Source organism: Rattus norvegicus, chromosome 8 (genome assembly GCF_021556685.1).
Source record: "Rattus norvegicus strain SHRSP/BbbUtx chromosome 8, alternate assembly SHRSP_T2T, whole genome shotgun sequence".
NCBI classification, from domain to species: domain Eukaryota; kingdom Metazoa; phylum Chordata; class Mammalia; order Rodentia; family Muridae; genus Rattus; species Rattus norvegicus.
The window spans coordinates 95,934,038-95,950,440 of record NC_141541.1 but is presented as its reverse complement, the minus strand read 5'-3'; the positions used below and the strand labels follow the sequence as shown (position 1 = coordinate 95,950,440).

General features: G+C 46.1%; 2 protein-coding genes across 10 annotated transcripts in view; one reads left to right on the top strand and one right to left on the bottom strand.

Annotated features, from left to right (window-relative positions):
• Positions 1-2,233, top strand: part of Cep162 (centrosomal protein 162) — a 58,464-nt gene extending 56,231 nt beyond the window's left edge. For all 3 annotated transcript variants that reach the window (XM_087561226.1, XM_087561225.1, NM_001277060.1), the window contains 1 exon segment: positions 795-2,233. In XM_087561226.1, coding sequence (XP_087417352.1) covers positions 795-1,004 — 210 coding nt within the window. In that variant the 3' untranslated portion in view covers positions 1,005-2,233.
• A 5,096-nt stretch (positions 2,234-7,329) lies between these two features.
• Positions 7,330-16,403, bottom strand: part of Mrap2 (melanocortin 2 receptor accessory protein 2) — a 56,449-nt gene continuing 47,375 nt past the window's right edge. For 6 of the 7 annotated variants that reach the window (NM_001108774.2, NM_001436530.1, NM_001436529.1 and 3 more), the window contains 2 exon segments: positions 7,330-8,985; positions 15,364-15,463. In NM_001108774.2, the coding sequence (NP_001102244.1) occupies positions 8,595-8,985; positions 15,364-15,463 (491 nt within the window). In that variant the 3' untranslated portion in view covers positions 7,330-8,594. 7 annotated transcript variants of the gene reach the window in all.

The window sequence follows — 16,403 nt, the reverse complement described above, 5'->3', positions numbered from 1 at the left end:
GGGTGCGTCTCACTGCAGCGCCTTGGGGTTAGCAGGGGTGCGTCTCACTGCAGCGCCTTGGGGTAAGCTGGGGTGCATCTCACTGCAGCGCCTTGGGGTAAGCTGGGGTGCATCTCACTGCAGCACCTTGGGGTAAGCAGGGGTGCGTCTCACTGCAGCGCCTTGGGGTAAGCAGGGGTGCGTCTCACTGCAGTGCCTTGTGCTGCTGTGGCTCTTCCGTCTCTACCAAAAGCGTCCTCAGGCGTTCCCATTGTCTTTTTTAATGTATGTATTTTATGTAATGGATGTTTTGTCTTCATGTATGTCTGCACTCTAGAAGAAGCATCAGATCCCGTGGGGTCACAGTTATTAATGTATTAATGTAATGATGGTTGTGAGCTGCCGTGTGCTGGGAATGGAACGCAGCACCTCTGAGGACGGTCGGTGCTCTTAACCACCGAGTCACCTCTCCAGCACCCGCGCCCTCACTATCTTCCTAGTAAGGCGCTAATCCTGTCAGCTCAGGCCCATCCACACAGCCTAACTCACTCACTCACTCACTCCAAATATAGCCACACCAAGGGTTAGAGCTACAGCGTGGTTCTGAGAGATGATGGGACATTCAACCCATAACAGATAGTAGGAGATTTACAGAAACCTTTGGAGACAAAAAACACATTAAGCTTCATGGTTGATCTGCATTTTCCCCAGAGGCCCTGAGTGTACCTAGGTAGTATCGTCCTACTCTTTAACACTTAAACGTTCCTCATTTCCACTATGATTTGGAACATTAATGTGAATTTTCATATTTTCAGATAATACAGCAAACACGCCAAGTAGTAGAAACTGAGCAAAACAAAGAAGTTGAGAAATGGAAAAGACTTGCACAGTTAAAGAATCGGGAGCTGGACAAGTTCCGAACAGAGTTAGACTCCATACTCGACGTTCTTCGGGAGCTGCACAGACAGGGGGTCGTTGTCCCGGTTGCTCTTGCAGATGAAGAGAGCACAGCAAAAGAGTTTTAGTGGAACTTGGATCTGCGTGACCGAGTTGGAAGACAGGTGGAAACGTGCCGCTGTCAGGACAGCCACCACACAGCCATGCGTGACCACCCCACAGTACCATGTCAGAATAAACTGCCATGAACCAACAAGGAAGAACATACATCTTGATTATCTTACTGAAAACCATTAAACATTTGAGATGACCTTCGAGCAGGCTCCGTAATGTCAGAAGGCTGTGACTAGCAAGGTTTATGTGAAAGGGCGCCCTCCCAGGCTACAGTGGAAGAAGGGAGCGCACCTCCTCAGCCATGTTTCATAGATTAAATGCCTTTCCATTTTCTGTCTGACAGAAAGTCAGCTTTCTCATGAAACAGGTAGGTGAATGAGAGCCTCGTGCTGGGGACAGTCTTATCGCTGGCTATAGAGTGTCCTCAGGAACTTAGGTGACAGTTGAGGGCCTTCTGCACCTGATACAAAGTGACAAGAAATGGTACAGTTTATGTGTCTCTTACTGGAGGTCAGGTCTAGTAAATGACAATCCAAATTTTTGGCAGCTCTAAAGTTATAAACAATATATGAAGTTTTTCCTTTTCTGTTAAAAAAGAAATATTATGTCCAATGGAAAAAATTAAAATGTGCCTAAAATAGCTAGTTTATTTTATAATCCCATTTGTACAAGTAGATCAGAAATGTATATGATTTCTGTAAATGAAAGCTGCTAGCAGTTTTTCAGGTGTCCCTCTGGAGATCGAGCTGTCCATGGAGACATGTGTGGCGTCTGCACTGGGTGCTTCTGGTGATCTGTGTGGGAGAAAGAGGCAGGTAATCTGAAGACACCTGAGCTCCAGACAGAATGACAAGAAGTATGCACAGTGAATTTTAATTTTTAGTCAGTTTAAAATGGAAAGTGAAACTGTGAACTAAGTCTTTAGAGTATATTTTACATTATAGCACATCTCGATTTAGACTTCATTCCAACTGCCCATACCAGTAAATGCAGGCCTGAAATGAAATGCAGTAAATGCTTGCAAAGTAGAATGTTTCATAAGGGATGGGTGAACAAATCTTAGTGAACTCATGACCAAAGGTTGTGATGTAAACCTCCTGTTTAGTAGAAGCAGTGTAATTGTCCTAATGCCAACATTTTATCATTTGTTTTCTTTCTGAGAGGGGAGTGAAAAAGCATTATCACTTTCAATTTTTTCATGTACGGCATTTCAAAGTTATAATACAGATAATTTATTTTATCATTTAGGTGTTTTGTGTTTATCAATATACTTGCTCTGAATCCATAGTTTCCATCCCTCTGTGCTTTTCACTGAACATCTAAATATGAGTCATTAAAAGAACAAAGCTGGTTCTAAAACACAAGAGAAACTGCAGAACGGGTCAGTGTTGACTAGGTTAGGCCAAGTCCAAATACATCATTTCTGTGTCTGTACATGGGTGCCCGGCACAAACATTTTTGCTTTGAGGAATGGGGATTAGCATGTGCAGGAGCTGTTGCGATCATGCTGGCCTCCTCTGCTTTAAACATCCTAGCCTTGTCAGCTGCGGCTGCTTAGAGGCTGCCTCAGAGAGGGCGGTGTGGCTTACCGCACCATGGCTCTTAATGAAGGGATGGAGTTCAGAGGGCCCTGTGTGCTTACTGTGTGGTCCTTCCAGGTCTAATTCTCTGGTTGGCTGGAAGCATCTCTGCTCTATTGATGCAGATGTGTTTGGAGACAAAGATGGCCGAAGAGGGCAAGGGTCTAGTGACAAGCATGGAACACGGTTTTCTAGTACAGTAATAGGATGGGGGTGCTGCTTGTGGAGGAATGTGACCCTGTAGTTAGGGATGACATGGAGTGAAGGCTGTGAAGGAGCTGAGAATTTAGAGCTGCTAAATACCAGTGGGCTCCTTCTTCCTTTTTGACAGTACAGGGAATCTGGCCCAGAACGTCTATATGCCAGGCAACTGCCCCTTTTTGATACAGTCTTGCTATATGACCCAGGTTTAACTCAAACTTGAAATCCTCCTGCCTCACTATCCTTAGTGCTAGGGCTGTGTATCACCCAAGTGACCTTCTGAAGAGTGCGTGGTGTGGGGATGTAGTGGGTATTGAGACAGGATCTCATCTAATCCAGTGGTGCTGTGTGAACCCAGGGCTTTGTGCATGCTAGGCAAGCACTCTGTTGACCGAGCTGCATCCCTAACTTTTTGAGCTCTTTATTCAAAAGTGGGACAGCCTTTCAGGGGATTAGCTAACAGGATTAGCCTTGCATTGACTGAAATATTAATGGCCTCTCCCTGTGAGGTCTCCCAGGTAAGGCAGGTGCTGAGCCATACGGTGCTCCTTTAACTTGAGACAGAGCCACCACCTGGCAGCTTCTGCGCCTCTAACTGGGATGTTAGCTCAGCAGCTCCCAAAGGCGATGGGCAAACCCACAACTACTGTGCCAGCCTACACAGTTAGGTAGGCTTTATGAGGCTTTTTAAACAGATAGCTTCCTGTGGGACATTTTCCGTCTTGGTAACGGACAGGCCCATTTGGATTCATTCCAAAGGGAGGGACACCGTACACCTTTGCTTTGCCAGAAAACCTGTTTGATAGTGTTCTCATAATCGCCCTAGCAGCACCATGTCTCCATTCATGGCCTGAGAAACAATGCAGATCCCCTTCTTCTGACCAAACGTAATTCTGACAGGACGTGTTAGAAAGAATGAAAGGAAAATGTACATGAATGTGTAAGAACAGAGATGTTCTGCCTGGAAGAGCCTTTTAATGCGCCTTGCTGCCCTTCTATATGGTATTTTAAGTGTTAAGAGGTGGCATTGTAATTATTCTCTGCCCTTTAGTATTGCAAAAATTATAATAAGCAATTATAGATAGTCCTAAAACTGGCGTGTTACCAGGAACATGGGAGATAGACACTTGATTAGGTCATCCTGGATGACCTTCAAGCCTCCTAATAGTTTCTCAACTCTAATAGTTTCTCAACTCATTGCAAAATACCCCAGAAGTAAATGGCTTTGAGGCAGTGACTACTCTGCCATAGCATTTTATACAATTAAATTAACTAACTTTCTCTATATGAGATTTGGGTTTTTGAAACAGCATCTTGCTGTGTGATCCAAGATGACCTTGAACTCCTGGCATTCCTCCCATCTCAGCCTCCCAGGTACTGCCATTACACCCATGCCCCCATGCCGTTCTGGATTTAAAATCTAAGTGCTGTGGGTTTTTCAAACCATTAACTGAGATTGTATTTAGAACAAAGTCCTGCAGGTCTTTTCTCTTTTACATGTGATAAAGCAACCTGTAGTAATCATGCTTTTCTAAGGATCAGTGGTGGGCGTGTGACAAATAAATAGGATTCTCATAATCTCCCCGGAAGCAGTGAGAGTAGAAAAGACGACAAAGAGAAGCGTTCATTAGTGAGCTCAGCGTTATGCTCACAGAGAAATGATCACCAGGTGAGGGTCACAGGCCAAGGTGGGAAGGCTTCTCTCACATGCAGTGATGGAACCTCGTGTAGTTGTAGTCGGTATAGTTTAAGCTCCACAGAAAGCAGCCTCACCACATGCTCATGCCACACTCAATGGGACGATGACCAGAACTCCAAACAGCAGCCGGCTTCCCAGGGCAGGGCACGCCAGGAGCTGCTCCCAGAGCGGGTCCAAAGCAGGGCTTGAGAGAAATGCAGCAACTCAGAGGCAGGACCAATACCCTTGATGCTATTGGTGTTGTTAAGGATCAGATTCCTCCAAGAGGTTAGAGTTTGGGTATTTAGCAAATAATTGTCATTATTCCTGAAATTATTCCTGAAGTAGCAGCAATAAAGACAGGGAGGTTGAATAATGCTAAATGTGAGCATTACAGTGCTAAATATGTTGTGTCCCTAACGTAGGAAATTGAAGTTAGGTCCAGTTCTTCCTCCCAGCCCCATGCTCCCAGAAACAAGACTCAGACTCCAAATATATTTACAAGTACCTTGTTCTGACAGCTAGGTTTACTGAGTAGATCATAGCTTAGAAAACCCATTTATTCTAACCTACAGTCTGCCGCATGGCTGGTTACCTGTGCTCAGATGCCGTGCAGACATCACCTGACATCCTCTCCAGCAGGTCTTCCCATGCCTGGATCTGTGCCTGAATTCTTTTCCCTCCCGGATGTCCCACCTTCCATTTCCTGTCTAAACCATAGGCCATAAGCTTTTAAATTGATGCATCCATACAATACACAACGTTCTCTCTACAGGAAATCAGCCAAAGTGGAAAAGAAACAAGATAATTCTTCATGGAGGAAACAGATTGGTAAATACTCAGCCACATTCACCCACTGAAGGGCAAAGGACCAATACAAAAGTAGAATTCAGGCTTAGAATAGTCTACGCTGTGCTGCCGCAAGTGCGCCCGGTCTTGTCTGGTATTGGAAGCTTGGCATCAGGCTAGGTTAATTCTTAGGTGGAGGGCATGTCACCATAAGCCAGCCTTGAAACCAGGTGGAAATGCCACCCTTGAGTTTTGAAATATCAATATATTGGTCCCTGTGACCAATGAACAGGAATTTTATACCCTGTATCTTAGACTTGTAATACCAGGCAACCAAAAATGTCTTCTAGTTTTACAGATCTATAGATGGAGATGATTTTCCCCAAGACTCAATAACATCTGGCTTAGATGGTTAAAATAATGACAATATATAGCTTGTAATTGATACTGTAGTGGATTGAAACGCAAACATTTTGAGATACTATATTTTACATGGAGGATGGTCTGGGCCAAAGAAGGCAGGGAAAGAAGGCCACTGGCTCTCAATATGTCCATATCTCATCTCTGGAAACTAGTTCTGTGCTACCTTTCATGACTAAAGGGACTATGGCAGATGAGCTCAGGAAGAGACTTGAAAAGAATTATCCTCGGTAATGCAATATAACACCAGAGTTCTGGTAAGGACAACACAGGGAGTCAGAGTCAGAAAGCAAAACATGGTCACAGTGACATGAGGTTATGATCCAAAGACTGAGCCGCCTGTGCAAACTGATAAAAGCAAGAAAATGGATTTTTCAGAGCCTCCTGTGTTAGCTTTCTCTGAAAGAAATTAAGGAAAAATATATTTGGGCTCATGGTATTGGAGACTTCAAATATGGCCATTCGGTTCGTCCCTTCTGGGCCTGTGGCAGTACATCATGGCAGCAAGAGTGTATGGTGAAGGAGGCTGGTCACCTCATGGTGGTCAGGGAACAGAAGGGCCAGCAACAAGACCCAGCTCTCCAAAGCATGCCAACAACTGGGTGCTCTACCTCCTATGTTCCTATCATGTCTGATAGTCTGTTAAACTAGGAACCCATTAACTAATCCATAGTGAGTTCATAGACCTTGTGATCCAATTATGGATGGATTCTTCTGGGATTCCTCCCACCTCTGGTCACTGCCGTGCTAGAGACCAAGTCCCCAACCCTTGAGCCCTTGTAGGACATTGCAAATCCAAACCAGAACTTTCTAGATGGAACACAGCCACACTAATATTTGTGTTTAGCTATTTAGGACTGGTTTTAGACTTGAGTAATAGGATGATAAGAAAATAAGTTCATGTTGTTTAAAGACATGGCCTGCCCTAATTTATTATCAACAGCAGTGGAAAATTAACTCAGAACCAACATCCCTGTGATGCACCTGCAGCCTGCTGGGCTGAACAGAAGTTGTCTTGCTCAGAGTCTTGTATCTGCTGGAAGCCTTTAGGGGACTGAGAGAGCCTGCCCTCTTCACTTGTAAGAGGGTGTGGAGTAGTAGGTTTCTCACGGCTCTTAACATTTAGTGCTTAAAGTTACGATACACTCAGGGACATCCTTCCTTCTGTGTAATACTGGAAGTCCTCTTCTGCCTAATCAACTTTACAATATTTCTTGAATAGCTTTCATGCATAATTAAGAAGCAGTCTGTGATTTATATTTATATAAATATATATTTATATATAGTTGAAAGAATTACATTGATACTGGTGCAAGTTAGTAAGATCAATCATGTGTTGTGTAAAAATATACATGAAGGTAGCATGTCTCTGTAAGGATTTGTTAAAGTGGCTTTAATGATACTATACTAACTAGTCCATGTTTTATTCTACTACTCTGTGTTACTCTCTTAAAGAATCATACTTCCCTTTCGAAGACATTATGGGGAAGGGATTCCCTTGGGTGTACTTGTTCCCAGTGAAGTGGCCGTGTGGCTCTGAGTCTAGGATCCCTGAGACACTGTCAGCGTACCCACACTCTGAGATAGGAGACATTGGAGACGCAGAGTCAGACAGCTTTGTAGAGAAGTGAAAACTGGCCTGCGTGAAAATCAAACCAGAGAAAATCCCTATGCGATCAAATGCATTTATTTTGCAACTTAAGCAAGACAAATGGTGAACAAATTCATAAAGAAGATGCCACCCAGAGATTAGCAGCTGCTCATGCGTACAACTCTGTGTGTGCAGGACTGGGTTGTTTCTGACTCCAGCAAAGGGGGCTGCTTGCTTTGTGAGACGGACATCATGTGGCTCATATTAACATCCTCCAATCCTGAACATCTGTTACTGTGGCAAAAAACCCACGGACCCTCTCAGCTCCAAGCCAGGCAGCCGTCACCTACACATCTGCCACGCAGACATGGCGAGCGGTATCTTCCTGTTCTGAAGCCAAATAGTTCAGAAGGGTGAGCCCAGGGATGCAAACACAGGGACATCCAGAAGGGACTCACATCAGCCAAATAACAATCTGCTCTACCATTCTTCAAGAGCACAGATGCTTGTGAAAACAGTTTGGGCTGGTAGTCGCTGGAGTCGAAGCTATCCCAGTTTAAAGCGGGGGGGGGGGGGGGGCGTTCAGCACATAAATTGCTGTAGCAACACCCAGCAGAGACACTGTCCACAGTGCGTGCAAGTCTCATGTCTCCTGGTCTCCTAGTAAAGATTTCCCTACCGAAAGTGTGACCCAGTGAAGGACTGAGTGAAGGGAGAGCACCGAGACCTGAAGAACCTGCCATGAAAGCCTCGATGCCGTGTGGTATTTTCTACTGCTTATGCGTTTCTTAGCTTATCTTATAGCTAAGTTTGAAAGTCACAAAATTCTAGAGCTGGGATAGGTCATCTACTCCGGACAGGCCACCTTACCTGTAAAGCCATGGCAGTCCAGAGAGGCAAAGCAGCTTGTTACAGGCAGAGGATGGTGGGAAAGGGCTAGACCCGACTGCAGCGAACTAGCCCTCACCCAGGAGGGAGCTCAATTGCATGTGTTGGCTAATCGTTTCAATAAAGAAGCTTTAATACTGTCAAGGCATTTTTAATCCAAAGAGAAAAAAATCACCCTCCCCAAATCAAAATGGTGCCTCCCATCTTCAAATTCTGCCCCTCTATCACTAAATCCCAGTCCTAGCCTAGGTCTTAAACTTTAAACATCATCCTCTTCCCCACCCGCTGCCGCCTCCTCCCTCCCCCTCTCTCTCTCTCTCTCTCTCTCTCTCTCTCTCCCTCTCTCTCTCTCTCTCTCTCTCTCTCTCCACACACACACACACAAGTGTAGGTAGCATGTGGTTTCTTGCTGCACAGAAACAGAACACATCCTCAGGAAGGCACCCACAAGTGTGTCTCAGTCCAGGTCTGTACGTGATGTCTGGGAAACTGGCTTATTTTCTAGAAGAACAGGTGGTTCCGAAATAAGAAGATCATCCTCCCCAAAGGAGTTCTGGTCTGTGTTCACGAAGTTGGGGATGTCAAACTGCATAAACCTGGTTAGCTCCTCCTCAGGCCTCCCACTGCTTCTGATGGCTTCCTGGAGATGGACATCGCTGTCAATGGCTGTTGTTCGGTGGCAAACTTTAACCCTGTCCAAGTGTTCCACTTCATTGATGTAACAGTGGAACAGAGACCTGGACTCCTCATTGCCCTGACGAGAAAACACCTTGTCTGACTCCAGGGGCTTCCCAAAGTCTGACACAAAGCTGTTCATTCGGAACCTCTTCTCTGAGGACTCCGCATTGCTGTAAAGAAAAGAAGGAGAGGTCACAGATCTGCAACTCACACACCTACAGTCTCATGCCCTCCTGCATGGAGGCCAGGCCAGGCGAGTCCCAGGAAGCACCTACTGGGTGTGTCTTAGGTTATGCACACCAGACAGACCAGCAGTGCGGAACTTCACTTCTGAACATTGATCTCCAAGGCACAAAACCTCCAGATGAAAGCCCGTGAATTTTCCTGAGGGCAGATAGGGTGCAGAACCCCTAGCATCCTGTAAGCACTCCAGCGATTCTTAGTCCTGAACTGAAATCAATTTTTAGTCTTTATGTCATGCGTATGCATACATGGTTCATGTGTTTGTGTGTGTGGATGTGTGTACCCATATATGTGGAGACCAGAAACCCACACTCAGTGTCTTCAATAGTTTTGTTTTTCTTCTTTGCTTTACTCCTTTTATGAAGCAGGATCTTTCCCTGAGTCTGGAGCTCAGTGACTCAGCTTAGACTTGCTGTCCAGCGAGAACCAGGGAGTCCTGCTTCCACCTTCCCCATATCGGGATCACAGTCACATCCATGAGTTTCCTGGATCCAAACTTCATGTCCTCAAAGTTGCATGGCTATCACTTTAGCAACCAGATCATCTCCCAGCCTTGTATTAGAGTCCAATTAGGTGCCTCTGAGAGAAAAGTCCTGTCTTGTAAACCTTTAAAATCTCTGGAGATAGGCTCAGTAATCAGCATTTTCATAGAATCCCCAGTGACCATTGCTATAGTAGTGTTCAACATCACGAGCCTGCAGCATACAGCACAGAGCGACAGCCCTGTCAGTGCCTGCCAAGTTGCTTCTTTCCTCTGGGCCCCATCTCTGCAAGAAACCTTCTGCAATACTTTTGATTTGGGGTACCTGCTCTTCAGGGACCCTGGGAGCTTCTCCCCATTTATCTTCCTCTTTATCTTATGCCCGTTTCTCCACTTCTCTAGCACTTGCTTCCAGTGGTAAGCTCTCCAGGACCGGAGCTGTACGGTTCTCGCCTACATTCCCAGTGCCAAGGACAGCAGTAGGTATATACTAATCGCTCAGTGTGTTTCTGTTGGACGAGTGAATGAATGGACACATCAATCAGGAGGAGATCGGAAATTAAAGCAAATCTTGTCCTGGCAAGATGCCTCTTGTACAGATCCTACAGGCTGGAAATGAAGTCAGACATGCTCAGCTAAGGTCTAGAACTAGAAGTAGATGCACCTGAATGGAGGGATGATTGACACTAGCCTCCAGAGCCATTGACATGGGAAGTCCAACAGATCAGTCCCATGCAGTCTCTCCTCTGCCTGTTATTCAGCTACAGGAAACAACCTTGTCTGCTCCACACTTCAAGAGCTGCTCAGTCATCTGCCACAGGACTTCCTCGGGGTGCTTAGTAAGTACAGACACTTGGTATTTTGCACCTTTCACAAGTGGCCAGCCCCGGTGGTTGCATAGGCTCAGATACCATGATAGTAGTGGCCTATCTTCCTGCTAATCACTAGTAAGAATGGCCCTCAGGGAAGGCCTTGCTGTTGTGTCCAATATTACCATACAGCACTACCATACTGCAGTCTACCAAGTTCATGTTCAAGAACCTTGGGTTACAGGTTGGAGAGAGACAGCAGCCAAAAGCAAGCACTGACTGTTTTTCCAGAGAACCTGAGCACTCGGGACTACCTGTAACTTCAGATCTAAGGGTCTGACACCTTCTTCTGACCTCTGTGGGTACCTGCATACATGTGCGCGCGCGCGCACACACACACACACACACACACACACACACACACACACACACACACACACACGCACGCACAGAGAGCGAGAGAGAGAGAGAGAGAGAGAGAGAGAGAGTTTTAAAACCGTCAAATTACCCCCCAAAAATATGTTTTAAGTAAGTTTACAATATTGTGGGCCACATAACAATCTTCAGACTGTAGGCCTCAGTTCACAGAGGCATGCAAGAGAGCCTTAAAGCAGTTTGGCCCTACCTGAGTCATACCTGTGAATATTCTTAGGTAGTTAACACAGTACCCATCGAAAGATGCTCTAACAAGCAGTGGGGACCCTGCGGCTGAACCCTACCTTCAGTTTTCAGGAAAGAAACGCATGCATTATCGCTAGGATAAAATGAGTGCCTGTAATGGCCTGAGTGCCATTATACGGGTTCTGTGCTCTCCTGACAGAGGAGGGTCAGCTGTAGCTTTAAACCCTCGCTTGGAGGTGCTAGGGAAAACTAAAGCTCCCAATATCTGTAATAGCAGTTAAAAACACCTTAAAACGGGCTGACTAAACCTCTGAAACGGATAATTACAAGGCCCTAACATCTTAAATTCCACCTTTAGCTAAAATTATATCTAAAGCCAGAGGCCCCAAGATTCAAGAACTGGAAACGTGAAAGGGTGGGCTAATGGTACCGTCATGAAAAGAGAGCACTCAAGACTATTTGCCAGAAAATGTTATCCCCAAGAATCCTAGCACCTTTCCCTGTTTGTGGCAGTTCTTACCCACTGTGTGCTCTGCAGCCGAGATCTGGCTTGAGTGTTCAGAAGTCCTCCTAAGTCAAAGAAATGAGCCTGTTCCTCCTGCGAGAAACCTGAACCTATTTTCTCGTTTTGTTCAGAGAATGTATAGTTGTTTTTTTTAATTTGTATTTCACAAATCATTTCCAACATCCTGTTGCCCAGGCTAGACCTGGCTGCTCTGACCCTTGGCTTTTTCTCACCATAGGCTGCAGCATCTCTATTCTCGCTGCCTGTTGGGTTATCAGCACCACAATAGATAGCATCGCCCAGAAGAGCCTATCCAGTCTTCTAAAGCCATGCGGTGACTGTACATGCTCACCATGCCCACCTCATTCCACTCACTGCTCCCAGCCTGATATTCCTGCCTCCTGTATTCCTCCTTCCCCATGTCCTCCCTCACCAGTCCTCTCACTCACTCTACAGTCTAACTACAGCAGACCTGATTGCCCCCTTTGCACCTCTGCTTGAGGTGTCCGTCCACCCCCGGCCCCTGCCCTGGTATGGTTAATGGCTCCAAGGCAACAGGAGGGTGTCCACCCCCTCTCCTGGTTTCTGGTTTCTTTCTTAGGTCATGTTCCTCTGCCTTCTTCAGGAGCTGTTTTCCTCTAGCCATTCGTTCCTACACACAGATGCCCACACTGTTAAATATGTGTGCCCTTCAGAGGGTCTTGGGAAGACATGGGCCTCAGTGGATGCCATAGGAAACATGGAACACAGCAAGGTGTTATCTACAGGCTTGTCTAAAACCCTAACTGCTAGGAGACACACAGCCAGAAAACCAAATCCAGTCAGGCAGACAGAACACGAACACACACACACACACACACACACACACACACACACACACACACACCTCTACCTGCAGAACACAACACAGAATCAGTCCCTAAGCATTTCCCTCAGTGCCAGGTCATTGCACACTGACTACCCTCTAATCTACTCGTGTGGGGGCTGAAAAGAACGAGGGCACTGCCATTCCCAGCAGTCACTTCCATGGGACTCTTACAAGCTGAGAAATGTCATCCCCAGAGTGAAATTCTCTGAGAAAATAACTGCTACCACTCACAGAGACACAGCCTGAGCGGAGAGTCCATACGCGCTGTAGATCAGCCTGACAGAGGCACCAAACACGCACTTCTATGAAAGCCCTTCCATGTAACAGGTTTTGGTGATTAGCCAGGAGACGTTGGGCTGTGTGGACAAGGAAAACTCCATCTCTTTAGAATTCCTTTCAGCATGGCCCCGGGCACACAGTAACTAACTACACACTCAGTAAAACCTCCTCCTTGATGGTAAAAACAGGCAATTCAGCAAAGGTTTATGGGTTGGACCCGACACAGCTTTTCCACCGGTTCACAGTAGTGGTTGACAGTGGTCATCGCTGTCTTGGGATCTCAGGGCTCCTTAGCAACCACTCACTGTATCTGCACCCTGCCCTCAAGACCAGGGGTGGCAGTCAGCACCGATGATTTCAAATGCTGACATTTCCTGCTGCCTTCTCCAGTTGCACACCCCCATCCGGTGGTGAGTGCCATAGTCCGCTAAATTACAATTCGAGGCAAAATGTCACTTCCAGTTTTATAAGGTCATGAGCAAGCTGGTATTCACCCTTAAATAAAAGCTACCCTTAGCAGGATATAGGGCATTTAGCAAAGGCTACAGGGGGGAAAAAAAAGAAAAGAATGTTCAATGTCTGAGACTTGAAAATTGTTTTTAAGAAGTCCAAAATACCCAACATAAAAATGAATCTAAGAACTCTCTCACCCTAACCCCGCATCTCTCTCTGACAGATGTGTGCTAATGGTCTGTAATGTTCCCCCATGACTCTTCTCACTCTCCCCTGCAGACAGGAAGGACAAAAATGGCTCTTCCCCACCTGTACAGCACCCAGCTAAGAGCTTTCCCGCTACACACACACACACACACACACACACACACGCTTCTCCACAGGAAAATAATCACCATGGAAGCTGCTTCTCCAGCCTAAAAGCTTTTAAGAAGATATCAGCTTTTATACCTGGATCTCTGCCTCCCAACCCTTCCTTTCTTGGGCCCATAGACACCCAGTTCTCTTCTAGACAGGAAGCTGACTGGATTCTGAGCCCTGAGAGCAGGTGGGCAGAGCTAGTTCTGACGAACGAACGACAGAAAAAAAAAGGGTGGGTTCTACTCCCCATCTAAAGAACAGAAAGGCAGGAAGCCCCATGCATGCTGTCACCACAACAGAGGAGGCCAAGGAGTGGGGCTGCAGCGTTCTACAGCAGTGGTTCTCAAACTTCCTACTGATTGACCCTTTAATACAGCTCCTCATGTTTTGATGACCCCAACCATAAAATTATGTCATTGCTACTTCATAACTGTAATGGTGGCACTGTTATGACTTGTAAATATCTGATATGCAGGATATCTGATATGCAACCCCTGTGAAGGGGTAGTTTGACTCCCCCCAAAGGGTTGAGACCCACAGGCTGAGAACGCCTGCTCTAATGGAAGCTGCTTCTGTCCCTTATCAACTCTGAAAGTCATATCGCTTGAGGCTGACTCGGCCTCTGTTGTGCTCTATTAAGAAGCCCAGTAATTGCTATGTCCCATAACCCAGCTTAACTCCATTGGTCCTTTCTGGCCAAATCTTATCATGGTCCAGACTCTGTGAAGCAGTATTGAGACTATGGCTCTGAGAGTTGACCCCCCATCTTCCTAAGAGTAAAGGACACTCGCTCTGTTAGAAGCAGGCAGAGTCCCAGGAGCCCTGCTCTGTATCTGAGCGCTGTTCAGAATGACTCCTTAAGGAAGTAGACAAGACAGGGCTCTCCGAAAAACCAACAAAATGCAAACACGCCCACTCTCCCCCAGCTATGCTCCTCCCCTTTCTTCCCAGTGCCCCCCCCCAGTGTGTGTGTGTGTGTGTGTGTGTGAAGAGAGAGAAATTTCATCCCAAAGTTGGCTCATTCATACTCTGTAAACTCAAAGGTTGCAGCTGCAGGGAGGAGTTCTTGTTTGGGCTATCAGTGTTATTCTAGAAAGGCACTCAGCTCAGTGAACAAAGCCCACTTACCTTAAAGTATATAGAGGTGAGTATTAACTTCATCTAAAAAAAAATAACATGTACAGAAACGTGTACCATTTAGCCTAATAGCTGGATATGGTGGCCTAGCTAGGTATACATACAGTGTTGTGCCTACTTGTATGAACCAACATGGCTGCTGCCCAGTGAAGCCAGACGAAAGCATCAGATCCTCTGGAACTGGAGTTACAGATGGTTGAGAGCAGCCATGCAGGTGCTGGGAATCAAACCAGGGTCTTCTGGAAGAGCACTGAGCCATCTCACCAATACGTATGTTTGTTTGTTTTTGTTTGTTTTACCTTATCTTTCTTACTATTAAAAACTACACCATATGTTTGGATTTCCCAGAACAATACTATGAAAAGTGACCCTCATTTTTTTTTCGTTTGGTTCGTATTTAAAGGATCTCTCTAGTTCCCAGCGTCTCAAGCAAACTGCATGTTGGGGCGAACAGTTCCCTTTTGCTGGGCTCTTTGTTATAGCTGAAGTATGAAAATAAGAGGCAACAAGAGTCAGGAGAGACCAAGAGTGAGACACAGGCAGAGTATTGTTGCCAGCTCAACTCTGTAAATACATCAGCATTTGCATGCAATTTCTTCCGTAGAAACACTTTTCAGAAAAAGGAGAAAATAGATCTTAATTGCAACATAAAAATCAGATCTAGGATTAGCATAAAGATGGCAGGACAGGACCAAGAAGACTGATTTCATGAGGGCAACAAGAGGCAAAAAAGCAGGAAATGTGTTCAGGTTCTAATGCTCCTCGGTAAAGCACAGAGAAACCCAGACTTACTCTTGGTGTGGGGCGCCTGTCTTTGTCAGCAAAGTCAGCACAAAAAACATGAAAATCACAAAGACCGCAAGACCAACCCAGAATCCAATCACGATGGAATCTGCAAGACAAGTTAAGATGACTTTAGTATTTCACACCGTTTGACTTAACTCACACATTTCAGGATTCTGAGCTTTCTAGAGATGCTAGAGTGCACAGACTATGACGAGAAGTCAGAAACATCAATGAGGGTATGACGACAGGTCACGGGTTAAGTCTTCTACTTTGCTACCTTAATTTTTTTTTGTCAGAGATATTTGAATGAATTGACTTCACCCCATTCATGTTCATGCTGGTACAATTCAGGTCTAGGTCACTTTTTGGAAAACACATATAAATGGCCTCCGGACCGACCACTAAGGAGTGAACACCAGCTGCTCTCCCAGAACGACTGCCTTTTGCCAGCTCTGGCCCTGAGGCTGCCACCCAGAGCATTTCGCTCAGCACGGAGGCTGAGAAGGGATCCTGCAGAGCTGGCTTTTATCCTTACAATGGCCATCCTAGTCTCTAATTTACTCCTACTTTAAATCCCATTTGGACTAGGGGACAACATGTCCCTGTGTGTCGCTTTAGCTGCTGGCTACAGCTTCTTCACACCAGCATTGGAACAGACTTTCTCACCACTTTGGAGCTGGTGAAAGTCTGCCCCACCCCCACCCCGCCCCCCCACCCTCACCCCCCCACCCCCCCCCCCCCCCCCCCCCGCTGTCCATGCTTCACACCATCACCTTGGCAGGCAAGATACCTTTGGCACAGTGCTGTCCCTAGATAAGGAAGAGCTGCAGCAAGCCGCCCCTTCTGTGTTACAGAAGGAACAGCCAAACTACACCCTAGGCTCAGATATATACTGGGTTAGGTAAGTTAAACCATTTCCAACGTCCGTATTTCCAGTTTACAGTAGGTTTGTTGGAATATAGACCATCGCCAGTCAAAGCTGAACAGCCTCTGTCTGTGTCTGGGGCACAGAGACCAGAGTCAGCTGCAGAGTCTGGAACACAAAC